This window comes from Ranitomeya variabilis, chromosome 5 (assembly GCF_051348905.1).
Source record: "Ranitomeya variabilis isolate aRanVar5 chromosome 5, aRanVar5.hap1, whole genome shotgun sequence".
NCBI classification, from domain to species: domain Eukaryota; kingdom Metazoa; phylum Chordata; class Amphibia; order Anura; family Dendrobatidae; genus Ranitomeya; species Ranitomeya variabilis.
In genome coordinates this window covers 73,557,783-73,585,221 of record NC_135236.1, presented here as the reverse complement: position 1 = coordinate 73,585,221, position 27,439 = coordinate 73,557,783, and the positions used below count along the sequence as shown (strand labels likewise).

Genomic DNA, 27,439 nt, shown 5'->3' with positions numbered 1-27,439 from the left:
CACCGATCCAGCGATGCGTTCGCTTGTCACCAGGGTAAACATCGGGTTACTAAGCGCAGGGCCGCGCTTAGTAACCCGATGTTTACCCTGGTTACCATCGTAAATGTAAAAAAAAAAAAAACAGTACATACTCACATTCCGGTGTCCGTCAGGTCCCTTTCCGTCTGCTTCCCGCACTGACTGACTGCCGGCCGACATTTACGATGGTAACCAGGGTAAACATCGGGTTACTAAGCGCGGCCTTGCGCTTAGTAACCCGATGTTTACCCTGGTTACCCGGGGACCTCGGCATCGTTGGTCGCTGGAGAGCTGTCTGTGTGACAGCTCTCCAGCGACCACACAACGACTTACCAACAATCACGGCCAGGTCGTATCGATGGTTGTGATCGTTGGTAAATCGTTTTGTGTAACGGTACCCTTAGTGGTGGCTGCAGACAGACGGTATGTTTGTTATCACTATCAAGCTATATTAAAAGGAGTTATACAAAGATTTACATTTATGACCTATCCAGAAAAGTGGTGATATTTATAATTGGTGGTGATCTGACCGCCTGGACATCACAAATCATAATTCAGAGGTCCATGAACTCCATTTAAATGCAGCAGCTGGGAGTGGTTCTGCACATGTGTGACCACAGCTTTACTTAAACTGGGGTCAAAGGACTACAGTTTTCATGATCACTGGGGATCATACACTTATGTGAACGGGTGGAAAATGTTGTAATGGAATAAACTTTCCTTGTAAAAATATAAATTAGTTAATCGGCATCAAATTGTCAGCCAACTGAGTGTTAAAAAGTGGAGATTCATTGTTAGATTAAATTTGTACTTAAAAGGAAATCAAAGGTAGCTGAAGTCCTATAACCAACCGCTACCTTTTACTCTACCACCATCTTCACAGTCCAACGTGCTATGTTAAAATTGAGAAAGTTAAAACATAAAATTATCAATAAAACAGCATACTGTAAATGCTGAAAGACATTCTAAAAGTACAAAGCAGAAAGAGGACTGCCATGGGCTCCACACATACCCCTCAAACAATAAGGAAGGCTACATCCAAGGTCATTAACTTAAGGTCTCATTCGTAAATTGCCTTAAAAGTATCTGAAGCTGTATCAACTCTGTAGGTCCCAAGAAGATTATGTGACAATACCAAACAAAACGTTATCACAACACTGTTGAGTATATGGCACTGTTCTTAGTAATATGATCTATACAATAAATTAGATGCAATAACACAATCATATAGATTCAAATAGCACAGGCTTAGTAAATGGTAAAAAGTTGTTACCCTGACATATTTCAACATATTTGTCTTTTCATAAATGTATCAAACTTTTAAATATATCGTTAGCCATGCCTTTACCAACTCAGTCAGTCCTTTAACGCAAGTGTTTCAGTATGATTTAAATTCAATAACAGTAAACTGGCTCTTTTTTTTATTGCCCCTAACTATAATAGAAGGCTGTTTCTCTACCCAGGGATGATCAATCGTACCTGATGGTATCAATACATTTCCATAAAACACAAGCAAACATTAAGAAAATAAGTACATTTAGTAAAAAAGAGTAGTGACTAGTAAGATAAATCAATTCATCAAAAGCTAAAACAAATTACATAGGTTTTTATTAAAACAGCGAAGAAAGATAAAAAGTAAACTTGACAGCAGGGTATTAGGTGGATTGTAAACTGCTTGAATAGGTCCCTAACACATAGATGAGTGCACATAGTTGGATAAGTTCAGCTTACGAACCACACTAAAGTCGTATCTACTTCCTGTAGCTGTAATTTGGCCAAGGCCGGAGCGAACAAAGTAACGCAGATGGGCAACAACACATCCGAAAGCCCAGAACCATTTATCAGCTGTAAACTCTATGAAAATCATGTTAATACCCTTAACAAGTCACACAAAAAACAAAATGAGATAGTGAGCCAATCTCTTTTTAAAAGATAATACGCATAATTTATTTTGTACTGTAGTTCGGAGCTGCAATCACAATTCTGCCCTAACAGCTTAGCTGAACTCCTATAGAAATATGTTTAAGTCCTTGCCGCTGCATGTCTCGCGAATGTTTAACAGCCCCAGCACATGCAGGGATTACTTAACAAACAGGAAATCCCTGTATGTGTTGAATCTGTCGAACAGCCGCCATATATGCAGCTTTGGGGACTCGAACATATTTTTTGAGCACGCCGAAGACACTCAGTTAGCACCCGAGCATGCTCAGATAACACCTAATCGGAGCACGCTCGCTCATCACTAAAACAACGCTCTAAAAAGTTAATTTGCAACATACACAACCTTTAGCAGTAAAGCCCATACCAAAGAGTAGATTAGCGCACCGAAGTGAAAACCTAGTGTTCAAGGTCTAACCGTTTTTTTTTTATATTTTTTTTTAATAAGTGAAATAAAAAATTGGCAGTAGCTTTAAAATAGCAGCATCTACTGGTTTTCAAACGAACCGGATACCAATTTGGATAAAGCCATAGAGGAAGTGAAATAAAAAAAAAAAATAAAAAAATTAGCACTGCTAAAACAGCACAAAAACAATCACAACAGTGCATCAAAAAGAAAAAAAAACTAGACAGCTATATTGCAAATACAAAATTTCATTGGCACACAACTGAGGCCTAGCGACAATATTATTATTTTGTGACAAAAAAACAAGAAAAAATTAAAAAAAAAAGGCTGGTGTGTTTGGCACAACATGGGCAAAACTTTCACTCCCAGGAACACAGTTGTAAAATGTTATCAATGACAAGAACCTTAATAAACTTTAAAGGGAATCTGTCAGCAGGATTTTGCTATGTGATCTGACAGCAGCGTGATGTAGGGACAGAGACCCTCATTCCAGTGATGCGAGTGTAGAGCTCAGTAGTTGAGCTGTGAAAAAAAAAAACTCACCCACACCACGGCTGCTAATTAGAGGTGTGGTTGGGATGGACTAGGAGGCACAAGGCGAGTTGTCCTGTAATGATAATCTCCTGCTGATAAAACACTGATTGTATTGAAACAACAAAACACAGCCCTGTAAGTAATCAGGTTCTCTGGTCCTAAATTATGCCGCTCTCAAACTGCATAGAAAAAACCTGGTGACAGGTTGTCCGGGATTAGAGAAAAACAAAATTAAAAGGGTTCTACCCTTTTTCCCCCACCTTCACAAAACCAGTGCCACTCTTTCTTATAGGCGGTGCTCGCTAATACAGCTAAAATTTTGCAAGTGATTAAAAGCCAAGCTGCAAAACATGGCACAGACCAAAAGAAAATAGTGCAGTCTGAAAAAAAAAGCAGACCCTTTTCTACCAAGCTTTAATAACCTTTTTAAAAGGACTGTCAGCAGGTTTTAGCTATATAATATGAGAAAAACATAATATAGGGCAAGGAAGCCTGATTCCAGGGATGTGTCACTTACTGGGCTGTTTAGTGTAATTTTGATAGAATCCTTGTTTGCTGTAGATGTAGCAGAGCAAAAATTTCTGGGCTGTGTATAACCCCGCCCACACTTCTTACTGGCTGCTTCCTGTGTATAACCCCGCCCACACCTTACTGGCTGCTTCCTGTGTATAACCCCACCTACACCCGTTACTGGCTACTTCCTGTGTATAACCCCACCTACACCCCTTACTGGCAGCTTCCTGTGTATAACCCCACCCACACCTCTTACTGGCTGCTTCCTGTGTATAACCCCACCCACACCTCTTACTGGCTGCTTCCTGTGCATAACCCCACCCACACCCCTTACTGGCTGCTTCCTGTGTATAACCCCACCCACACCCCTTACTGGCAGCTTCCTGTGTATAACCCCGCCCACACCTTACTGTCAGCTTCCTGTGTATAACCCCACCCACACCTTACTGTCAGCTTCCTGTGTATAACCCCGCCCACACCTCTTATTGGCTGCTTCCTGTGTATAACCCCACCCACACCCATTACTGGCTGCTTCCTGTGTATAACCCCACCCACACCCATTACTGGCAGCTTCCTGTGTATAACCCCACCCACACCTTACTGGCAGCTTCCTGTGTATAACCCCGCCCACACCCTATATTGGCATTTTTCTGTGTATAACCCCGCCCACACCCTATATTGGCATTTTTCTGTGTATAACCCCGCCCATACCCTTACTGGGAGCTTCCTGTGTATAACACCCCTGATTGGCAACTTCCCGTATGCACTGTGAATTATCAGCAAGCTGCTAATCATTGGTGGGGGCGGAGTTACACAGATCAGCCAGACTAATGTGCACGTGCGATGTGGTCCTGTAGTGATAATTTCCTCCTGATAAAATTTTGAAACTACAACACACAGCCTAATAAGTGACACATCCCTGGAATCGTACACTTGTGCCCTGTATTATGCTACTCTCTGATTAAATAGCAAAAAAAAACTGCTGACAGATTCCATTTAATCTGAAGAAAATAAAAACATCTTCCATACTGGTTTGGTGGCTGATACATTTGCAAACCCCATTGTACAAGTCTATGTATATTCTACAAGACAACCAATCCCTTCTGTGGGCCTGCTGGCAAAAAAAAGAGGATAAACCGCACATTGGGATCCATTCAGACAAGACATAGAAGTGATCGCTACACACATTATCGGAATGTACATCAAAGCCCAGACGACAGAACAGTGCCTTTATCATACGTAGGGTGTGCATACTTTTGCATGCATGTGCGTTGTAGGTAGGGCAGATGCAAGTAAATTCTATAGGACTCCTTGCAAATATTGCAACCGGCTGGAGTAGGTTTTAGATAGTTATAGAGTAATTTGTGTCAAATAAGTGGGGGGTCCTACTTCAGGGACCCCAACCCACTGGAAGAATGGGTGTCCCTTGGCCATCACAGCAAGCGATTTCCTTTTCACGGGAGCTCGTTCTCTGAAGTATTATAATTTACTGTAAAACATATTGTCTTATGTGCAGTATAGGGAAACAAAAACACAAGAAAGGAAGAGGAAAACAAGAGAAGTCCTAAGACGGGACTTAAAGGAATTGTCCACCACTCGGACAATCACTTCTAAAGGGTACTGTACCCCCCTAGTGTAAAATAAAAACAAGAGACACTGACTTTCTGCACTGGTGCCGCTCCAGCTGGGTCTCCCGATGCTCCCAGCACATTGTTATGCCATGTGAGTGGCCAAATCGGCGGTCGCTAACGGGCTGCTGTTCTCGAACTTCCCTGGATGCCACCGGTTCGAGAGGTATCGGTTCGATTTATTAACACTGGGGAATACAGTAGTCCAAGCAGAGCCTTTCGGAAATTTACAGTACATAGAGTATGGGAAAACAAATATGGTCAGGGATCTGGTGAAGGAGCCTTAAAAAAGGGTTTGTCCACTTCCATTTTTTTTTTTCAGAATGGCAAAATAAACAATTCCTTGCCACTCCCGTCCCGACAATTTCCAGATCCTCAGCAGCTTTCTACTTTATCACGGCTGCAGTCAATGATTGGCTGAGCAGTCCATTTCCTGTGCGCGAAGAGGAACCAGGAAGTGGAAACAAGTGCAGGATCCGCCAAGAGACGAAACGAGAGCGGTAGGGGATCGGTGGGTGTCGCATCTATTTTTGCCATTCGAAGTGGACATGGTGAGTGACGTAGAAGATGGCCTAGATCCTACACGCCTCCTGGTCTTCCCACCCCCATTACACCGAGCTTACAATACACGTGCAGGCATATTCATTGTGTGTCTAGGATAACGTGGCAGGAAGCAGCTGAAATTCCTTTATTAAGGGCTATCTGAAGTAGTCGACCTATTGCATCCAGATGGGAACCTTCATCTCTGGCAGGAATGGAATATTGGTTAGTCAGGACAGAGAATTGCTGATTCACGAGACAGGCAAAAAAGTTTGTTTCACTCCACCACATAATAGAGACGTAAGAGATGACACCATTGCCATTTTTCTTTTTCATGTTCCTTGGGTATCCAGGAGGTATGTGTACACCGATGGCATGTGGTAGACAATATCTGTTCCCCTTGAGGTGCCTCAGAAGACTTATTGCCCCTTACGCCTCACCGAATATCCCGCGAGGAGAAAAATAACCGGGATTAGCCATTGTAAGTTTCTTCTTGAAAATTTGTTCCCCCCCCCTAAAATCGGCGTTGAATTCCAACATACATCCTTTAAAAAGAGAACAGCTGCCGTTGAATCCTATCGAAATCTACTTAAGGAAAATTACTCTGGAAAGTATCCAGGGATAATGCTGAATTTTTCTACGAGTCCTTTAACACGTCGGAGCTGCAAATTTGCCATTTCGTCAATACTTCTATGAAACTGGTTGCACGGAGATGCATTTATAGCATGATAGCCCCCCTCCAAAAAAAAACCCAATAGTAATAATAATAATAATTAAAAAAAAGGTAATAAATAGAATAAATACAACTTTGCTTACCACAAAAGTGGAGGAAAGAAAAAGGAATTGATTTCACCGTTAAAAAAAAAAAAAGTTAAAACAAGTTTCCAGGAACAACAAAATGACACTAAAAAGACGAGTACAATCCAATCCTGGCATTAAAACACTTTGATGTGTGCGTTACAAGCCCCCACTACACACTGAGGAAGAAGAGGGCCGGAGTACGTGGTACTGACAGGAACAGTTTTCTGTATTAAGTGCATCGTCTCCTTTAAAACCCGGAAGGAAACGTGGAGTCCTCGCTCTCTAATTTACATTTAAATTTTTTCTCGTCTCCACAAGACGGCAAGTGCTGGGGGTCGTGCTCCGAGCAGTACAGTCTCCCGTCCTGGGCTGTGGCCGTCAGTGCGCCTTTATCGTGCGCTCTGCAGAAAGAGGACGGGCAGAAGTCGCAGAAGGATGACGAAGTTGCTCCACACACGTCACACTGGTGCCACGGACAATCCCATTTACCTTTACAAAAAAAAAAAAAACACACAAAAAAACCCATAAAATAGATAAACCAACAGCACAACATAAACATGTAGATCGTTACTTAGATGCGAGCTACCCATCATGGTTAGGCTGAATTCAGACATACGTGAAACGCAGCGAGTATGAAACGTGATGTTCAGACCGCTTGCGAATCTCCTGACTTGAACGCAAGGCATATACGGGGCGGTCAAGTTCTGGTCAACAGATTCGGTCCATACTTGGCCCCCGTTTCATAGGCATCTATCGTTTAAGAGGTATGTCCACATTTACATGCCAATTTTTTTATACATACGGTACCTATAAGGTGGCTTATTCACATTAGGGAGCGCCCTTTAAGACTAGGAAATTTGGAAGCAAAAAGTTTTGCGTTTCGCGTTAGCTTCTTCATGGGGTGTAAAAGAAGCAGCTTTCCCCTGGAAGAAGCTAATGCGAAACGTTAGCCAAGGTTCTGTTTCAGGTTGCCTCTTTTTGCACTTGCATGATATAATACATTGTATTGCATTTTATTCTGACTTAACTTGCATATTAATATGGCCCCACTACGGTATTATTTATTAATGACTCCTGTCTGCATTTTTAAATGCCATTATGCCTTTTTCTAGCACGTATTACATATTGGGGTAGGATTTTGGAGATGGGAATACCCCTTTAAGTTATTTATTTATTTTTTAAATAAATTATTGTACAACGCAAGCATTTTTACATTGTGTGTCATCCCTATATCCTTGTAGACTGTAAGCTCTTGTGAACAGGTTCCCTCATGCCTAGTGTTTGTGTAATTATTTCATTACTTTGTAAAATCTGATTTGTTTGTACGTGTACCCTCTAAATTGTAAAACGTTGAGGAATATATTGCTGCTCGTTAAAAAAAATAATATATATATATTATTATTTGCTACATAAAAAGGAAACAGCCTGCACCCTATAAGAATGAAAAAGTTCACAAACAGCTTGAAATTGATTCAGTTACATGGGATTTAGGAGTCTCAATGACATTTATGTACTAAACATTGGAAGTAAAGGAACACTGAGATCTGGTGCAAGGAGCAAAGCACAGCAGTGTATTGGTTTTGGCCATGTGGACTGAACGTCCTCCAGCTCAGCACGCTACACAGTACGGGACCCGTAAATCGTGTATTACCGTAGGGCGGCTGTGTCAGATTAAGGCAGAGGAGGTGATAAGCTTTAGGACAGTCTCTCTTATCGCACATCACCAGTTCTCCTCCATCTCCACAGCGGAAACAGAAATCTTCGTGCATCTGCTTCTGCTCGGTTTTGATCTTCCGTTTTTTCGCCTTCAGACGAGCGTTTTTGGCCTTTTCTTCATTTGCTGTCGCACAAGCTGTCTGCAAAAAAAAAAAAATCAACAACACAATGATGTCTGCAAAGCATCAGGGAAAAAACAAATAATCCACATGTACGGCCGTGTATTCACCTATTGTGAGTCAGGTTTGCAATGGGGGAGGGGTGGGCGTATGTACGTGCTCCGGCCATACACGCTTAATTATCATATTCATGTTTCATGGAGAACCAATATTGAAAAGTAGGACTTTGATCCCAAAAGCAAATACAACCCCTTTCTGAAATGTGATGCAAATGTACGTCATGGGTCTGGTGCCGTTGTGTAGAGGCGGGTCGCTACTATGTAGCAGACACATGCTTGTAGCAGCATTGTTGTTCCTCCAAGCTCAATACAATAGCTGCAGTTAACGCCTTAGTTGCTGCAATTGCTGCTAAGTGGTTAGATGGGAGATGGTGCCCTCTGTCAGGCCATCAACTGCCCTGTACGGTGCCGATGGGTTGTCTGCCATGTTTTTGGTTGTACGACATCCTGCTGCCACGATACACTGCAATACTTTGTATCATTGCAGTGCATCATACTCATGATTAAGTGACTGCAGGTTCAAAAAAGTGACTGCAGGACTGAAAATAAAATAAATGTAAAATTTGGTTACTTGCTGGCTTATCCATTTTTCTTGGGACTCCAGAGCTGAGTAGAGGTGGTGGTTTATGAGCCTCAGCAAAAATTGAATGAATGAATTTGCATCATCTCTAGTGAGGAGGGGTTCCCTTTGAAGAGTGAAGTCCAAACTTACTCCCAAAATGTAAGCAAGTTTAATAGCTCTCTGCTGTGTGCACGAGTGTTAGAATCAATCTTTGGTCAAACGTGAAGACATACACTGCTGAATATACACCGCCATCATGTCATAGTAAACCAACTGATGCACTTACTTTAGGTCGTACCCCCAAAAAGCCACTGCAGTTTTCTGCCCCACAATGACATTCTGTCCGGCCGTTCCCGAGACAGTCAAGGTTGTAGTTAAATGTTAACTCCATTCCTACAGAAATTTCAGGAGAGAGAATATAGCGTTCTACAGAATGGTCCGGTAATTGGCACTTTTGTCATGTTCATATAAAATAAATTCATACTAAACCCCACATTTCCATACAAAGTACTTTACAAGTACCACTGTATCCCGAACCCTTCCCGCATTCTCTCTGCCGGCAAGTACCCCAATGCCTCTCCGCCCTTCTCCTGCTTATTCCTACAGGCAGATATGAAAGATGTTAGGGTATGTTAACACGGTTTTGTTTTGCTTTTTCTGGTGTCTTTTTAAGAGGTTCCGCTCTGAAAAACGCAGGAAAAAAGCGTAAAAAAAACCCCTTAATATTCACTTAAATCGAAAAGTGACTTGATGTTCATATCTTCAGTCTTTTGAGCGTCTTTAAAAACAATTTACTCTTTTAAAAATGTCAAACATTGAAAGTGACATGTCCAATCTTCTAACGTTTAACGCTCAGAAAATGCTCGTTACTTTACAAAAGGAGTTAATGGGAAGGCTAACAAAAACTGCTGGCCATTTTTGAACGCTTTGTCAGCGATTTCACTTAAAAAAAATACTAGCGTTTTATTCATTGCTTAATGGATGTAAAAAAAAATGAAAACTCTCCAAAAAGAATACTAAAAAAAAAATCTACATTAAAAAATAAGTTTACAGAAAAACGCCAACAAAACACTTCTAGAAACTTTAACAAAAAATATTGAGCATTTCGTATAGCAATTTCTTCTTGAAAACCTTGTCGTTTTTGACCTCTGGAGAATAAAAAAGTAGTGTGAACATACCCTTAGGCTGTGCAGCTCTCGTTATAATCTGCTCTATCATCCACATGAAGCAAGGAGGAGGACGCATCGAAAGAATAAGGGAATCGCCGGACCAAGACCAGCGACACCCCTCGGACCGGACCGCCCAGCAGGTGAGTGTAATAAAAGGGGTTTCTTTATCGCTTCATTGGGGGACACAGGACAACCATGGGTGTATGCTGCTGCTGCTAGGAGGCTGACACTATGCAAAAAAAGGAAAAGGCGTAGCTCCTCCCTCTCAGTATACACCCACCGACAGGCACCAAGTACCTCAGTTTGTGCTTAGTGTCTGTAGGAGGCGGACCTGGATCTTCAGATCCGCTGCTAACCTTGAATTCCTTTACAGGTTTTGTTGTTTTTATTAACGATTTGGCTTTCTTTTTCAGATACAGCATTCCGGGATTCAGGGTGCAATCTCCCACCCTGCCTCCCCAGGAGGGCGGCTGAGCGAGCAGTGTGGTGTCGTCCGCATCGCAGCTCTCAGACCGCCGGCAGGACATTATCCCGTCACCCTCCTAGGTGCTCCAGGGTCTTTATGGTGGCGGTCCTTGCCAAACAGTCCCCCTCACCCCTCTCCTCGGAGTGGGCTGAGAGGAATACGGTGGTCACCAGCGGTGACCCTCCCCCTTGTCTTTGGGGTCGAGGCCGTCTTCTGGACGAAGGATTCCGTATCCAGCGACCCCTCTCTCATTGGGCCCCTGGTCGATCCTCTCTCCCCACTCTACCTGTGGAACCGGACATGCAGGTACCAAGCGCTTCAGCGGCAGCCGCTTTACCACAGCATCCACCTGGTTGGCTAAGGCCATCTCTGCCTGGGCCAAGATTCTCCGTCGGGGCATTTTGGCTTCGGTCTCCCCTACCGAGCTGGCTGACCTCGCAGACCAGATTAACCACGCAGGAAAATACCTTCTCACTGCCTCCCTAGATGTTCGGCCAGGGCAAGCAGCAACATTGTCGCTATTCGCCGCATTCTTTGGCTGAAAGCATGGAATGCAGATTCTACCTCCAAAAAGTCTCTCACCAACTTAGCATTTCAAGGTTCCAGACTTTTTGGTGCTCGTCTGGATCAAATTATCTCTGACGTGACTGGTGGCAAGAGTACCTCTCTCCCCCAGTCCAAGCCAAAACGCTTCTTTAACTCAAAGGGTCCTTGGACATTTCGTCCCTTTCGGCCGCTTGCAGCCTCAGATTCCTCATCGCAACAAGAGCGCCCCGCTACCACGGGCGAACGCAGAAAACCCTCTTACAAGCCAGCTCCCATGTGGAGGTCCAGGGCTCCACCCCCCAGGCAGTTCGGATCTTGTTCCAACAGATACCGTTCTAAGTGACGGGTCGCCCCCACCTGGGAGTCTTCCCAGGGTGGGAGGCAGGCTTCTTCTCTTCAAAGACACCTGGCTGTCAGTGATCAGCGACGCCTGGGTCAGAGAGATTATTACCTCCGGGTACAAGATCGAATTTTCTACCCTCCCGGAAAATCGCTTCTTTCTCTCTCGTCCCCCAAAACAACCGTCCCATTTACCCGGTTTGCTCCAAGCCATGGCGTCTCTGGTTGCCGCCGGAGTTGTAGTTCCCGTTCCTTCCGACGAATGTTTTTTCTGGGTTCTACTCAAACCTTTTTGTAGTCCCAAAGAAGGACGGGTCTCTCCGCCCTATCCTGGATTTGAAGCTTCCGAACGGCCACGTCCGACCTCACCACTTCAGGATGGAATCCCTGCGGTCAGTGATCGCCGCCATGGAACCAGGGGAGTTCCTCTGCTCGGTCGACATTCAAGATGTGTACCTTCATGTCCCCATCTGTGTACGGCATCAGAGATTCCTTCGATTCGCAATCGAAGACAATCACTACCAATTCACAGCTCTCCCTTTCGGTTTAGCGTCGGCCCCCAGGGTTTTCACCAAAATCAGGGCGGCGGTCATGGCCCTCCTTCGTTCCAGGGGGATTCTCGTTATCCCCTACCTGGACGATCTGTTGATCAAGGGGTCCTCTCGTCTAGACTGTGCTCAGAGTCTCTAGGTCTCTCTGGACACCCTGACCCATCTTGGCTGGATTATCAACCGGACCAAGTCCTCCCTGATTCCGTCCCAACGACTGTCCTTCCTGGGCATGGTGTTCGACATGAACTTAGCTCGGGTCTTTTCTCCCAGAGGACAAGTTCTCAGTTCTCCTCAAAGCGGTCCGTCTTCTCAAACGCCCAGCTCCCCGGTCGCTTCGGTTCTGCATGGGAGTCCTGGGGAAGATGGTGGCCTCCATGGAGGCTGTTCCCTTCGCCCAGTTCCACACCCGCCCTCTCCAGCTATTCCTCCTATCCACCTGTAACAGGTCTTTGGATTCCCTGGACCGCCCCGTCCACCTTCCTCTCCAGGTTCGTCAGTCCCTAACCTGGTGGACGCTGTCCTCCTCTCTCCTGAGAGGAATATAATTTCTTCCCCTTCAATGGCAGGTCATCACCACCGATGCCAGCCTACTCGGATGGGGAGCAGTCTTCCGACATCACACGGCTCAGGGCCGGTGGACCACCCAGGAAGCTCTTCTTCCCATCAACCTTCTGGAGATCAGGGCAATCTTCCTTGCGCTAATACACTGGCAGTCTCTTCTGACGGGTCTTCCCCGTCCACATCCAGTCGGACAACGCCACGGCCGTGGCATACTTAATCCACCAGAGTGGGACTCGCAGCGGCCAAGTAATGGCAGAAGCGGCAAAGATTCTTCGGTGGGCGGAACGCCACGTTCCGGCCATATCAGCTGTTCATATCCCCGGGGTCGAAAACTGGGCAGCCGACTTCCTCAGTCGCCAGAGTCTAGCAGCGGGCGAGTGGTCTCTCCACCCCGCAGTTTTTGACCAAATTTGCCTTCGCTGGGGTACGCCGGACGTCGATCTTATGGCATCCCAGATGAACCACAAGGTCCCTCAGTTTGTCGCCAGATCCCGGTACCCTCTTGCCGTCGGCCACGACGCTCTGGTAATTCCATGGTCCCAGTTTCAGTTTCCCTACCTGTTCCCTCCCCTCCCCTTGATTCCAAGGGTGGTAAAGAAGATCAAGTTGGAAGGGATTCCAGTCATACTGATAGCGCCGGACTGGCCAAGGCGGCCGCGGTACGCCGAGCTCGTAAATATGCTCGCCGATACTCCTTGGAGACTCCCGGATCGGCCCGACCTCCTCTTGCAGGGACCTCTCTACCACCAGAGTTCTCAGTCACTGAGTTTAATGGCATGGCCTTGAGGCCGCAGTCTTGAAGAACTCTGGTCTCTCTCTCCAGGTCATACAGACCATGATCAGAGCCAAAAAAACGGCGTCTTCCAGTATCTACCATAGGTACTGGAAAGCGTTCTTCCGGTGGTGTGAAACTAATGAAGTTTTTTCCAATGTCCTTTTCTCTTCCGGATCTTCTCGGTTTCCTCCAGTCTGGTCTCGATTCGGGCCTATCCCTAAGCACACTCAAGGGACAAGTGTCCGCTCTGTCGATCCTCTTCCAGAGTGACCTTTCCTCCATTCACCAGGTTAGGACATTTCTACAGGGAGTTGCGCATATCGCCCCTCCCTTCCGTCCTCCTTTGGATCCTTGGGACCTTAACCTGGTCCTTGGTGCTCTTCAGGCTGCTCCCTTTGAGCCTCTTCAGGACGTGCCCTTTTCCCTTCACTCTTGGAAGGTCGCCTTCCTCATTGCCATTACATCTATCAGGAGGGTCTCCGAGTTGGCAGCCCTGTCATGCCGTTCCCCCTTCCTGATTCTTAATCAGGATAAGGTCGTTCTTAGACCGGTTCCCGAATTCCTTCCCAAGGTGGTCTCAGCTTTCCACATCAACGAGGACATAGTCCTTCCATCATTTTGCCCTTCTCCGGCTCATCCTTTGGAGAAGTCCCTTCACAAGCTTGACGTGGTCAGGGCCATTCGGGTCTATCTTTCTATAACCGCTCCCTTCCGTCAATCCGATTCTCTCTTTGTTGTTTCCGAGGGTCATCGGAAGGGCCTTCAAGCGTCTAAATCCACTATCTCCCACTGGATTCGCTCGACAATTTCAGAATCGTACCGTCTTCATGAGGCACGTCCTCCTTCGGGGGTGCGAGCTCACTCCACCAGAGCTGTGGGAGCTTCTTGGGCTGTTCGCCACCAGGCCTCCGTCTTACAAGTTTGCAAGGCCGCAACCTGGTCGTCTTAGCACACGTTTACGAGGTTCTATCGGGTTCATACCCAAGCCTCGTCCGATGCAGGTCTTGGTAGGAAGGTACTGCAGGCGGCGGTCGCACACCGGCCGACCTGAGACCTTTTCTCATTTCCTTTCTACCCACCCTTTTCCGGGACTGCTTTTGGACGTCCCATGGTTGTCCTGTGTCCCCCAATGAAGCGATAAAGAAAGAGGGATTTTTGGTACTTACCGTAAAATCTCTTTCTTGGACCCTTCATTGGGGGACACAGCACCCTCCCTACTTGTTTGTTCTGGTACCGTGTTTGGGGCCTGGAAGCCCTAGTTTAGTTGGTACTTTTACTATTATGAGTTCTGTCGCTTCTCCTACTGCTTTTTGCACTAACTGAGGTACTTGGTGCCTGTCGGTGGGTGTATACTGAGAAGGAGGAGCTACGCCTTTTCCTTTTTTTGCATAGTGTCAGCCTCCTAGCAGCAGCAGCATACACCCATGGTTGTCCTGTGTCCCCCAATGAAGGCTCCAAGAAAGAGATTTTACGGTAAGTACCAAAAATCCCTCTTTTTCTTTTGTTGAAGGCTGAATCGGGGGCATATCCACAGCATATTAGTAAGCTGTATATGAGGGCTGAAAGGCGGTGGCCGTATCTCATATGGGATAAACCTGGTGACAGGTTCCCTTTAAGGTCTATAAAGTGAACGTTTTACATGTATTGGATTAATATGAATCAAATCTAAAAAAAAAAAAAAAAAAAAAAAAGCAGAGGAGAGTGTTGTGTGCTGTACCTTGAGGTATGTCACGAACGGCAAACAGCCCAACTCTGACGTCCCCGTTTACCGTCCACTTCTGTGTTTCACAGTTTGGGTCACAGCTGTGGTTCATGAATCGTGAGTAATTCCCTTTAGGTCCGGCATCGATGATGCGATCCTGAAATTAAGTTGTTACAATAAAAGTATTAAGAAGAAAGAGCTATACAGAGTATACAAAGCTAATAGCAATAAAAACAAAAAAAAGGCTCTAGGTGTGCATGATTGGAAGTACTATCACTTTTATGGACACATTTCCATAAAGAAGATCATCTATGTAACTCCGATAGCAAATTTTGAGCATTTTTTTCCCCCAAGACAGGCTGTTTTCCACAATGGTATACATGTTCTCACCTTTGTGACTGTCAACAAGTAGAAGTTGGTGATTCCGTTTTCATGGGCGCGTTTCAGGCGTGATCTGCACTCCTCCTCATCGATCAGCTCCCCAACGTACTCATTGACAAATTCGCCCTATGAACATGTAAAGAAGATGGGTGATTAGAGATTCACTGCCTATGTGGGGCATAGGTGCCAAGTAACCATAAATGTACGGTAAAAGGATGGAGGAGGCTGTTGTGAATTCTGTTCTCGAGCTCCCTCCTGTGGTTATGAATGGTACTTCGGCGAGTTCTGTCCATGGACTCCCTCTGGTGGCTGTGAGTGGAGCTGCTGGTTCTGAGGTTCCTTCCCCAGCTGACCTCGTTCAGGCCTTGGCTGGCTGCTCTATTTAACTCCACTCAGATCGATACTTGATGCCAGCTGGCAATGTCCTAGTACTGGTTCAGTTCTCTTGGATCTTTCAGATGACCTGTCTACTTCAGCAAAAGCTAAGTCCCTGCTAGCTTATTTGTTACCACTGTTTTTTGTCCAGCTTGCTATCATGATTTTGTCCTGTTAGCTGGAAGCTCTGGGATGCAGAGTGGCACCACCGCGCCGTGAGTCGTTGCGGTGGTTTCTTTTGCACACTCTGCGTGGTTTTTTGTTAGTTTTTTATGCTGACCGCAAAGAAACCTTTTCTATCCTCAGTCTGTTTAGTTAAGCCTGGCCTCCTTTGCTGAAACCTATTTGATTCCTGTGTTTGTGAATTCCATCTTAACTCACAGTCAATATATGTGGGGGGCTGCCTATTTCTTTGGGGAATTTATCTGAGGCAAGGTAGGCTGTATTTTCTATCTTTAGGGGTAGTTAGCTCTTAGGCTGTGAAGAGGCGTCTAGGCAGAGTCAGGAACGCTCCACGGCTATTTCTAGTTGTTGTGATAGGATTAGGGGTTGCGGTCAGCAGAGCTCCCACTTCCCAGAGCTCGTCCTGTATTGCTAGTTTGCTCATCTGGTCATTTCTAGTGCTCCTAACCACTAGCTCATCATAACAGGAGGCACTGCTGCAATGGCTGCAGAACATCGCGGCTGACCCCCACGACATGATCACAGGGGGCCTACTGCTTGCTATGATTTCTGGAAGTCTCCCCCCTATGTGTTCGCCTATTAGGCCCAACACTTAAAAAAGTATTACAGTGTAATAAAGAAGTGATCAAATGACTGCACGATCATGGCCCCTTAATAGTGCCAAATGAAAAAAAAAAAAGTTTAAAAAAAGTCAGAAAAAAAACAAAAAAAAACCGTTTTGTCCCTTATAAAAGAGAAATAATTTAAAAAGAATGCCTAATTGGTATCATCACAAACTGATTTCTCAAAAATTAAGGAAAGGTGAAAAAGATAAATTTCATAATTTTAACTACAAGCAGAATAAAGTATATAAAAAAACAACAAGAAAATCTTACAGTTATGGCTCTCAGAATGAAGATTAAAATAAAATATAAAAATGAAAAATTTAATATGATATTTGCATCCTTGAAGTTTATACTTAATGGGAATATATCACCAGGTTTTAGTTAAGTAATCTGAGGGCAGCATGATGTAGGGGCAGAGACCCTGAATCCAGCGATGTATCACTTACTAGGCTGTGTGCTGTTGTTTCAATACAATGATTGTTTTATCAGCAAGAGATCATCACTACAAGACAAGATGTCTCATGCCCTCTGGTTCAACCACACCCACACCGCTGATTGGCAGCATTTCTGTCAATGCACAGTGTATACAGAAAGCTGCTAGTGGTGTGGGAGGGGTTATATCTCACCCACATCACTGATTGGCAGCCTTTTGTGCTCACTGTGCATTGACAGAAATGCTGCCAATCAGTGGTGTGGGTGTGATAGGACCAGAGGGCACGAGACATCTTGTTTTGTAGTGATAATCTCCTGCTGATAAAACACTGATTTTATTAAAACAGCACCCAGCCTAGTAAACGATTCATCGTTGGAATCAGCGTCTCTGCCTCTACGTCATGCTGCTTTAAGATTACATTAAAAAAAGTGCAGAGAGATTCCCTTTAAGTCATAGAGGACAGTGCCTTTAAAAGTCATATATAAAACAGACATTGCTTCAAGTCTTTGTCTCCATAGCCAACGGGACATTACCTTGCGGATATCTCTTCTGCATCGGAGACCCCAGCCCCTCCTGTCTGTACGGAAGATCTCAGTCTCGGGGTAGAGCCGTTTGGTGAAGCCCTGGTTCTGACAGTATTCCCCAGCGGGGCACACTTGAGGGTGACACTCGTAGAGCAACATACGGTTCAGGCATTGGGAGTCCAGGCCACAGGGGGCTTCATCAGTGGGACGACAATTACAACGAGGTATTTCAGAGACATCGGCCAACTGGATCTGAACTTTCCCCACCGCTTTATTGTTCTGTAGAGAAGACAATAAACGTAAGAATGCGATAAGGCCGAATCCGAATTGTGGAGTCATTGCCCCGTGTGACCGACACTGGGTATAAAATATACTAAAAAGGTTCCTATAGATTAGGAAAGACACAGTGTCATGCACTGTAATGGATCTTTTTTTTTTTTTTTTTTTTAAACCAGTCCGAGCTCCTTTTAAAGAGTTTTACAATACTTTGAAGTTATTTCCTATCCACAAGATAGAGAATAACCTCCTGATCGCTGGAGGTTCAGCTTCAGAGCAGCGCTTACAAGTTCTACAGCAAAGAGCTACAAGCGCTGCGCTTCTGCAGAAATTCCACCACCTCTGACAGACAGCATCCCTCTGCGCCTGAGAATGGAGAGGATTTTTAATAAGTAAATGACAAAGTGGATTGTATTTACAAGCACGTTGCAAGTTCACTCATTTAACACGTTGCGATAACCCCCTAAAAATTGGCTCTATTTTCATTTTTCAGGCTCGCATTCTTTTTTTGTTGACATAGCCGTATGAGGGCTCGCTTTTCCTTTGCCGGACATACTGCATGATTGAATGATTCCATTCACCTTGCCCTATAACATACTGAAAAATGGCAAAAAAAAATCCAAGTGGGATGAAATGGTGAAAAAAAAATGCAATTCCACCATGTTTTTTTTATTTTATCTTTACGGCATTTGTTATGTATTGAGTGGTAAAAATCTTTTTTCCAAAATTTGTAAAAAATTAACAAAATAATAAATATATATATAAATATATATATATATATATATATATATATATATATATATATATATATATATATATATATATATTACACACACACACAGTTATATGAAAAAGTTTGGGCACCCCTATTAATCTTAAGCTTAATGTTTTATAAAAATTGTTTTTTTTGCAACAGCTATTTCAGTTTCATATATCTAATAACTGTTGGACACAGTAATGTTTCTGCCTTGAAATGAGGTTTATTGTACTAACAGAAAATGTGCAATCTGCATTCAAACAAAATTTGACAGGTGCATAAGTATAGGCACCCTTATCATTTTCTTGTTTTAAATACTCCTACCTACTTTTTACTGACTTACTAAAGCACTTTTTTTGGTTTTGTAACCTCATTGAGCTTTGATCTTCATAGCTAGGTGTATGCAATCATGAGAAAAGCTACTTAAAGTGGCCACTTGCAAGTTGTTCTCCTGTTTGAATCTCCTCTGAAGAGTGGCATCATGGGCTCCTCAAAACAACTGTCAAATGATCTGAAAACAAAGATTATTCAGCATAGTTGTTCAGGGGAAGGATACAAAAAGCTGTCTCAGAGATTTAACCTGTCAATTTCCACTGTGAGGAACATAGTAAGGAAATGGAAGAACACAGGTACAGTTCTTGTTAAGGCCAGAAGTGGCAGGCCAAGAAAAACATCAGAAAGGCAGAGAAGAAGAATGGTGAGATCAGTCAAGGACAATCCTCAGACCATCTCCAGAGAGCTGCAGCATCAACTTGCTGCAGATGGTGTCACTGTGCATCGGTCAACTATACAACGCACTGTGTTTTTTTTGCCACCATGCATAACGCCTTTTTGTATGACCAAACAACTCAATCTTGGTTTCATGAGTCCACAGGACCTTCTTCCAAAAAGAAATTGGCTTCTCCAAATGTGCTTTTGCATACCTCAGCCGACTCTGTTTGTGGCGTGCTTGCAGAAACGGCTTCTTTCGCATCACTCTCCCATACAGCTTCTCCTTGTGCAAAGTGCGTTGTATAGTTGACCGATGCACAGTGACACCATCTACAGCAAGTTGATGCTGCAGCTCTCTGGAGGTGGTGTGAGGATTGTCCTTGGCTGATCTCACCATTCTTCTTCTCTGCCTTTCTGATGTTTTTCTTGGCCTGCCACTTCTGGCCTTAACAAGAACTGTACCTGTGTTATTCCATTTCCTTACTACGTTCCTCACAGTGGAAATTGACAGGTTAAATCTCTGAGACAGCTTTTTGTATCCTTCCCCTGAACAACTTTGCTGAATAATCTTTGTTTTCAGATCATTTTAACAGTTGTTTTGAGGAGCCCATTATGCCATTCTTCAGAGGAGATTCAAACAGGAGAACAACTTGCAAGTGGCCACTTTAAGTAGCTTTTCTCATGATTGCATACACCTGGCTATGAAGATCAAAGCTCAATGAGGTTACAAAACCAAAAAAAGTGCTTTAGTAAGTCAGTAAAAAGTAGGTAGGAGTATTTAAAACAAGAAAATGATAAGGGTGCCCATACTTATGAACCTGTCAAATTTTGCTTGAATGCAGATTGCACATTTTCTGTTGGTACAATAAACCTAATTTCAAGGCAGAAACATTACTGTGTCCAACAGTTATTAGATATATGAAACTGAAATAGCTGTTGCAAAAAAATCTATTTTTATAAAACATTAAGCTTAAGATTAATAGGGGTGCCCAAACCTTTTCATATAACTGTATATATATATATAATACACCTACATATATATATATATTTTTTTTTTATATTTGGATTTCTTTTGCTCTTTTCCGAGATGTATAACGCTTTTATTTTTCCCTCGATGGAGCTGTGTGAGGGGTGCTTTATTGAGTCGACCGTTTTATGTATGCGAATTTGGGGTGCTTACAATGTTTCGATCGTTTTTTATTGCATTTATTTATGGAGGACTAGTAGTGACAGAAATCAGGTGTTTTTATCTTTATTTTTCCCTTTTTCGGCTTTTACCAAATAGACTAGACTTTTATAAACGCGATAATACCAAATATGTTCAGTTCATTTTTAGGTGGAAAAGGTGATTAGAATTTTCATATTTTTTATATATTTAAAAAACAAACAAAAAAACCCCTTTTTTTTCAAACTTGTTATACTTTTTTAGTTCCTTTAGGGGACTTAAACCTGCGATTATCCGTTCTCTTATTCTATATACTGCAATATAGCAGTTCTGCAGTATAAAGTGAAGATTGAGCTCTCCTATAAAAGAATAGCAAAATGGCAGGGATAGGGGTCTTCAGCAGGTCCCCGGCTAGCCTGGCAAACCATCGGTGCCCCACGATCGCGTTGCAGGGAAGCCAATGTCAGCCAGAGTCAAACAGCTGCAATCAGAGTTCAGCTCCAGCCGCTGCTGTTGGATATCGGCTATGTAATGTAACTATGTAATATAACCGGCATCAGCCGCCAGTGGAGAGAGTTCAGCTCCTGAGCCACCTAAGCATACAGACACCCACACAATCACATACATGAGTGCGATTTTGGAATAAGTATAATTCTGATAGTCTGGAAAACCTCTTTAAGAGACCCAACCGCTATAGTATAAGGCTCACACCAGCGGACTCGCACCTTTATGTGCTTGTAAGGAGGAGGTTTCCTGGAGCTGCGCTCTATTTCCAGAGCTTCCTTACTCTCTCGCTGTGCCTTCAATTCCTGAAATCTCTTAGCAGCTTCTTCAAGAGCTGATGACAAAACAGACATAATGACGAGTAAAATGACCGGAGGAGAGACTCGTGTGCTCTGAATTCGGACGTGTCCATCAAGCCTTGAACTCACCTTTTTTGAAAGTTTTATTAATACTGGTCTGGCCCTCGGCAAAGCTTTTATCTCCTTCTACGTAGGGAAAGACACGACCCTGGTGCACCCAGTAGTAATCATTTGAGCCAAAGAAGAAAACTGGAAAGTCTCCAATGTCGTGTTTCAGTCCTTGGATATTTAAGGGGACAGACTTTGGATTGCAGATCTCCGCAGGCCACCACCTGGAAAGCACAAGATGTCAAGGATTTGACAAGGAAACAAGGTTTAGATGTGCCTCTCGTGAGGTTTAGATGTTCTTCTCGTGAGGTTTAGATGTGCCCCTCGTGAGGTTTAGATGTGCTTCTCGTGAGGTTTAGATGTGCTTCTCGTGAGGTTTAGATGTGCTTCTCGTGAGGTTTAGATGTGCTTCTCGTGAGGTTTAGATGTGCTTCTCGTGAGGTTTAGATGTGCCACTCGTAAGGTTTAGATGTGCCACTCGTAAGGTTTAGATGTGCCACTCGTGAGGCTTAGATGTGCTTCTCGTGAGGTTTAGATGTGCTTCTCGGGAGGTTTATATGTGCCTCTCGAAAGGTTTAGATGTGCTTCTCGTGAGGTTTAGATGTGCCTCTCGTGAGGTTTAGATGTTATTCTCGTGAGGTTTAGATGTGCCTCTCATGAGGTTTAGATGTGCTTCTCGTGGCCCAAGCTCTGCACAGACACTGAACCAGCATGGCTTACAGCAGATGCGAGCTCAGTAGTGTGGAAAAAGAGGATTTTTGGGACTCACCATAAATTCTTAAAGTCTTCATTGGGGGACACAGGAACCATAGGACACACGTATTCCTGGGATTGTGTCCACACTTTGAGACTACCAGGGACCATGGAATTGCCAGAGCATCAAAGGAGACAGCTAAGGATTCGCGAGATCTGGAACATGTCTCATGGTTCCTTTATCCCCCCCAATGAAGTGCCGGAGAAATTTTCACCGCTACCTTTTCATAGACTCGAGCATGGTGCACAACATAGCGAGGGCTTACCTGTAATTCCCCAGCTTAACCCACACGATCTGCTTGTGGTGCAGCTTTTTTCCAGTCCGGCAGTCATTGCAGCTCCACGACCCTTGTGGCATCTCCATGTTGAGACAGGAAGGGTGGAAGGCGGCTGGACAGGAGTCGCAGCACAGGAGCTTGCCGCCTCCTCGGATAAACAGACAACTTTATTAAGACCTCCGATTAAGGTGCAACGGCAGCTCTCTTGGTGTCTGGATCACTGCCATCCCTCCCATCAATCCCATTCGTGGGCAGGTTTAAAGGGGTTGTTTGTGGCTTTGATATCCATAGAACAGGTTATCAATATCAAATCGTTGAGGGGGTCCAATCCGCAGCAAGCCCATAGTGTACAGACCAGAGGAGCACGGCTCTATACACCAAGTAGTGGCCGTTATTGGTACTGCAACTGTGCTTTTCTGGCTGTTTATATTCAGTGCAGGGGTGCTAGGTGTTGAACCCTCCATGGATCTGATCATCAATATCAAAATTCTGGACAACCCCTTTAACAAAAACCAATAAACTAGTAGCGAACATCTTAAGCCTCCATAACTACAGTGTTATGGAGTTTAGGTTTTTACCACCTGTTCGTTCAGGTGTTTTCCCGCTGTGATCAGGACATAATGAAAAGCGAAGCGGCGTCACCACTGAACATCATTTTACTCCCTGACATCTAGATACACATCTGCATAAAATGTCAAGTAATTCTGCCAATATTTAACCCGTCTGATACCAAATGACCTCCTTTAAAGCCCGGGGGTGAAGGGGCGCGCTTTTATGCAGTGGATAGCTGTGCGGTAAAATGGTGTTGAGGGGTGAAGCCATGAGCTCAGAGCGCCATTTTTTGATGAGAAGGGGACATTACTAATTTCAGTCTTGTACCCTCCGATCGAAGGCTTGATTATAAAACCATACACAAGCAAAATAAAAACACCTGCGACAACCAAGAAGCCAAAATCCAGAAATGTCAGGAACACAGGAAGATAAAGGAACACTAAACCTGGAAGGAATGACACATGTGAGCAAGATCTCACTGTTTATAGTATTTTATTTTTTTTTTTACAGTGCAGAGAGGTGGGGAGAGGCTCCTGCTGCAGTCAGACACAGGCCAGTAAGGACACAGCAGATCACCTGGGACACAGAGAGATTTCTTTATATATTTTCCCAATTTTAACTGTAAAATGAGACAAGAAAAAACTAAAAAGGAAGAGCTGGGATATACTTTTTTGTGTATTTTCTATGTTTAGTGTTCCTTTAAAAAAGGTTTTCCAGGCTTATCATATTGAAGTCCTACCCTTAAGGGGTGTCAGTCGTTACAAATTATTATTTCATAAATCAATAGTACTCATGAAAATAAGAGACTCTGTAATATATCTTATCGGAGAAATCCGCTTCTTTCTCCTCCTGGACTGATCATTCACCCTCAATTCCAAGGTAAAATCCATACTCCGTGCAGACTGATTTTCCCGGAGATCGGAGATGACAGTTGGTGTGTTTAAACGTCTATGGGGGGAGGAGCTAGCGGAATACACAGACATTCTAGGGAGGAGCTTGCGGAATACACAGACATTCTAGGGAGGAGCTTGTGGAATACATAGAAATTCTAGGGAGGAGCTAGCGGAATACAGACATTCTAGGGAGGAGCTAGCGGAATACACAGACATTCTAGGGAGGAGCTAGCGGAATACACAGACATTCTAGGGAGGAGCTAGCGGAATACACAGACATTCTAGGGAGGAGCTAGCAGAATACACAGACATTCTAGGGAGGAGCTAGCAGAATACACAGACATTCTAGGGAGGAGCTAGTGGAATACACAGACATTCCGTAGAAATTTATGAGTGCCAACTGTCATCTATCTAAGGAATGGTAAAATCTATATTCACTAAGACAGATTTTACACTTGAATTGATAAAGAATGATCAGTCCAGGAGGAGAAAGAAGCAGATTTCTCTGATAAGACATATTACAAAATTCCTTATTTTCAAGTGTATTATTCATTTATGACAAATAAAAATAAAATGATGGCTACTCTTTAAGATCGATTATCAATATCGGATCAATTGGGAGTCCAACACCCTCTATCCACCTCGGGATATAAACAGTGAAAGGAGTCGGAAGAGCAAAGCTTCATACACTTCATACGCTGTATAGTGGCCATTTTTCAGGTACTGCAGCTTAGCTCCTATTAAAGTGAACAGAAGTTGAGCTGCAGTAGCTGGAAACAGCTACTACATGGTAAACAGAGATGATTGGTGGGTGATGCCGGGTGTCCGACCCCCCATCTATCTGATATTGATGACCTATCCCTAAGAATTGGTCATCAATATAGTAAGCCTCAAAAACCCCATTAAGATTATATGATAACATGGTGGGACTAGTGGAGTATTTTAAATTTTCCCAACAGGGACATTTTACCGAAAAACTGTTTTAAAACAGTGATTTACAACAATTGTGATTATGATCTACATAGAAAGCTGGGAATCCCGGTTAGTTTTCACCTCGTTCACGTCTAAAAAGGGTAAATAAATAATTAAAGGGGTTTTATGGTAAAAATAAATGTCATCACCTATTCACTGGATAGGTTATAATTTCTAGAACAATAGGGGTCCGACCACCAGCACCCCCACCCTGATGGTCAAAATGGAGAAATTCTGCTTGAATTTGTTATCATCCCAATCAAACAGATAGGTGACAACTACTACATAACTCCCGTCTTGGCCGCCTGTGGACATCTCACAAGTCGGAGCCCTCCTGGGAATAGATAGGTGATAACTTCTTCTTACCACAGTATCCCTTTAAACACTTATTTTTCTCCATCTTTTCTGTGACGGCAAATTATTCTGTGTACAAATCGTCCCACCAAGCATCATATTGGCACATTTCTCCTGATATAGGTAATTTTAAAGACCACCACTGGGTAGACAAACCATGTGAGATGCCTTCACCACCGCCCAACAGAGAGGTTCTCTAGTAATTTTGTGAGCAAATCCCAACATCCAATACCAGCAAAATTATATTTCCTCTTTATGGTTCTCCACTCATAAGACCTTGTGATCCAGATATTAGAGGAAATATAGAGGTAAAGCCACATAATGAACATCAACACAGCTTACATAGGAGGATTCAGCATCAAGCCGGGAGCAGGGAGCGCAAGCAGAGGGCTCAAAATAATTGTCTCTGCAAACAAGTCAGGATGGACATAGGAAGACGTTACTTTATTACTGTCTGACCACCACAAGAAAGCCAAAGACATCAGGACCAGCAGAAAACAGGGCATACAGGTAGGAAACAAGTGCTTGGTGCAATGGCTAATGGGAACTGTCCAGACTTCTACCTAAAACTAATCGCCCTCATAGCTAATCAATTCCATCCCATACCCCCTAACCTATCCACCCCCTCAGTCTCTTCATCCTATAGATTCCATCCTATACATCCCATCCCGTCCCCCCATCTTATCCATGCCATCCCGTAGCCCCATCCTGTTACCTCATCCTATCCCCCCATCCCATCGGTCCCATCCTGCTCCCTCATCCTATCTGTGCCATCTCGTCTCTCCCATCTTAACAGTCTCATCTTGGTCTCCATCGTATCTTTCCTATTCCATCTTCCCATCCTATGTGTGCCATCTTTTCCTCCCATCCTGTCTGTACCATCCCACTCCCCCATCCTAATAGGTTCCAACCCGTCCCCTTCATCCTGTCCCTGCCATACTGTCCTCCTTATCCCTTTTTTACTATTTGTTCCATGTCCCTCCTTATACCATGTGTCATACTGTCCCTCCTTATCCTCTATATCTCGCCAATCCTATCTGTCCCAACCCACACCTAAATTATCCCAACACATCCTCATCAGTTGTATCACACACCCATCCCCACCAGTTGTAACCCAAACCTCTCCCCATGTGTCGTATTCCAAACCTCTCCCCATCTTTCGTATCCCAACTCGTCCCCACCTGCCGTATCCCAACCCGTTCCCACCTGTCGTATCCCAACTCGTCCCCACCTGCCGTATCCCAACCCGTCTCCACCGATAGTATCCCAAACTTCTCCCCATCTGTCGTATCCCAACTCGTCCCCACCTGCCGTATACCAACCCGCCCCGTCTTATCCGCCCACACCCGTCCCGTCTTATCCGCCCACACCCGTCCCGTCTTATCCGCCCACACCCGTCCCGTCTTATCCGCCCACACCCGTCCCGTCTTATCCGCCCACACCCGTCCCGTCTTATCCGCCCACACCCGTCCCGTCTTATCCGCCCACACCCGTCCCGTCTTATCCGCCCACACCCGTCCCGTCTTATCCGCCCACACCCGTCCCGTCTTATCCGCCCACACCCGTCCCGTCTTATCCGCCCACACCCGTCCCGTCTTATCCGCCCACACCCGTCCCGTCTTATCCGCCCACACCCGTCCCGTCTTATCCGCCCACACCCGTCCCGTCTTATCCGCCCACACCCGTCCCGTCTTATCCGCCCACACCCGTCCCGTCCTATCCGCCCACACCCGTCCCGTCCTATCCGCCCACACCCGTCCCGTCCTATCCGCCCACACCCGTCCCGTCCTATCCGCCCACACCCGTCCCGTCCTATCCGCCCACACCCGTCCCGTCCTATCCGCCCACACCCGTCCCGTCCTATCCGCCCACACCCGTCCCGTCCTATCCGCCCACACCCGTCCCGTCCTATCCGCCCACACCCGTCCCGTCCTATCCGTCCACACCCGTCGCATCCTATCCATCTACACCTGTCCCGTCCTATCCGTCCCATCCTATCCGTCCACACTTGTCCCATCCTATCCGTCCACACCTGTCCCGTCCTATCCGTCCACACTTGTCCCGTGCTATCTGTCCACACCTGTCCCATCCTATCCGTCCACACCTGTCCCATCCTATCCATCCACACCCCTCCCATCCATCCTGCCCACCTTTCCTATTTTAGTTTTCTTAGGGTAAAAGTTAACATATGATGTGTATCAAATGTAAAGGGATTTTCTGGGACTTTTATACTGATGACCTTTCCGGTACATTTTTTAGAGGCCGTGCCTGCTACTGCAGCTTTCCCAGCTCAGTCTAAACTCAGCTGTGGTACAGGTACGGTCACTACAAAAAGTACAATGCTGTGCTTGGTAAAATGATCAGATGTCGATG

At 44.7% G+C, this 27,439-nt stretch overlaps 1 protein-coding gene and 1 long non-coding RNA gene across 5 annotated transcripts in view; both read right to left on the bottom strand.

Annotated features, from left to right (window-relative positions):
- Window positions 1-1,609: 1,609 nt before the first annotated feature.
- On the bottom strand, window positions 1,610-4,001 carry LOC143774547 (uncharacterized). Its single transcript, XR_013215551.1, has 2 exons — window positions 3,544-4,001; window positions 1,610-3,503 (listed from the first exon to the last, which is right to left on the bottom strand). It is a non-coding gene; the product is annotated as an uncharacterized LOC143774547 (long non-coding RNA).
- A 110-nt stretch (window positions 4,002-4,111) lies between these two features.
- Window positions 4,112-27,439, bottom strand: part of NSD3 (nuclear receptor binding SET domain protein 3) — a 121,988-nt gene continuing 98,660 nt past the window's right edge. The window contains exons 15-23 of one of the 4 annotated variants that reach the window (XM_077262248.1): window positions 22,284-22,443; window positions 21,286-21,488; window positions 21,079-21,191; window positions 17,454-17,723; window positions 15,334-15,450; window positions 14,959-15,100; window positions 9,121-9,227; window positions 8,030-8,234; window positions 4,112-6,867 (exon numbers count right to left, since the gene is read on the bottom strand). In XM_077262248.1, the coding sequence (XP_077118363.1) occupies window positions 6,626-6,867; window positions 8,030-8,234; window positions 9,121-9,227; window positions 14,959-15,100; window positions 15,334-15,450; window positions 17,454-17,723; window positions 21,079-21,191; window positions 21,286-21,488; window positions 22,284-22,443 (1,559 nt within the window). In that variant the 3' untranslated portion in view covers window positions 4,112-6,625. The remainder of the gene's footprint in view (window positions 6,868-8,029; window positions 8,235-9,120; window positions 9,228-14,958; window positions 15,101-15,333; window positions 15,451-17,453; window positions 17,724-21,078; window positions 21,192-21,285; window positions 21,489-22,283; window positions 22,444-27,439) is intronic. The other 3 variants (XM_077262246.1, XM_077262247.1, XM_077262249.1) reach the window with 3 other exon arrangements.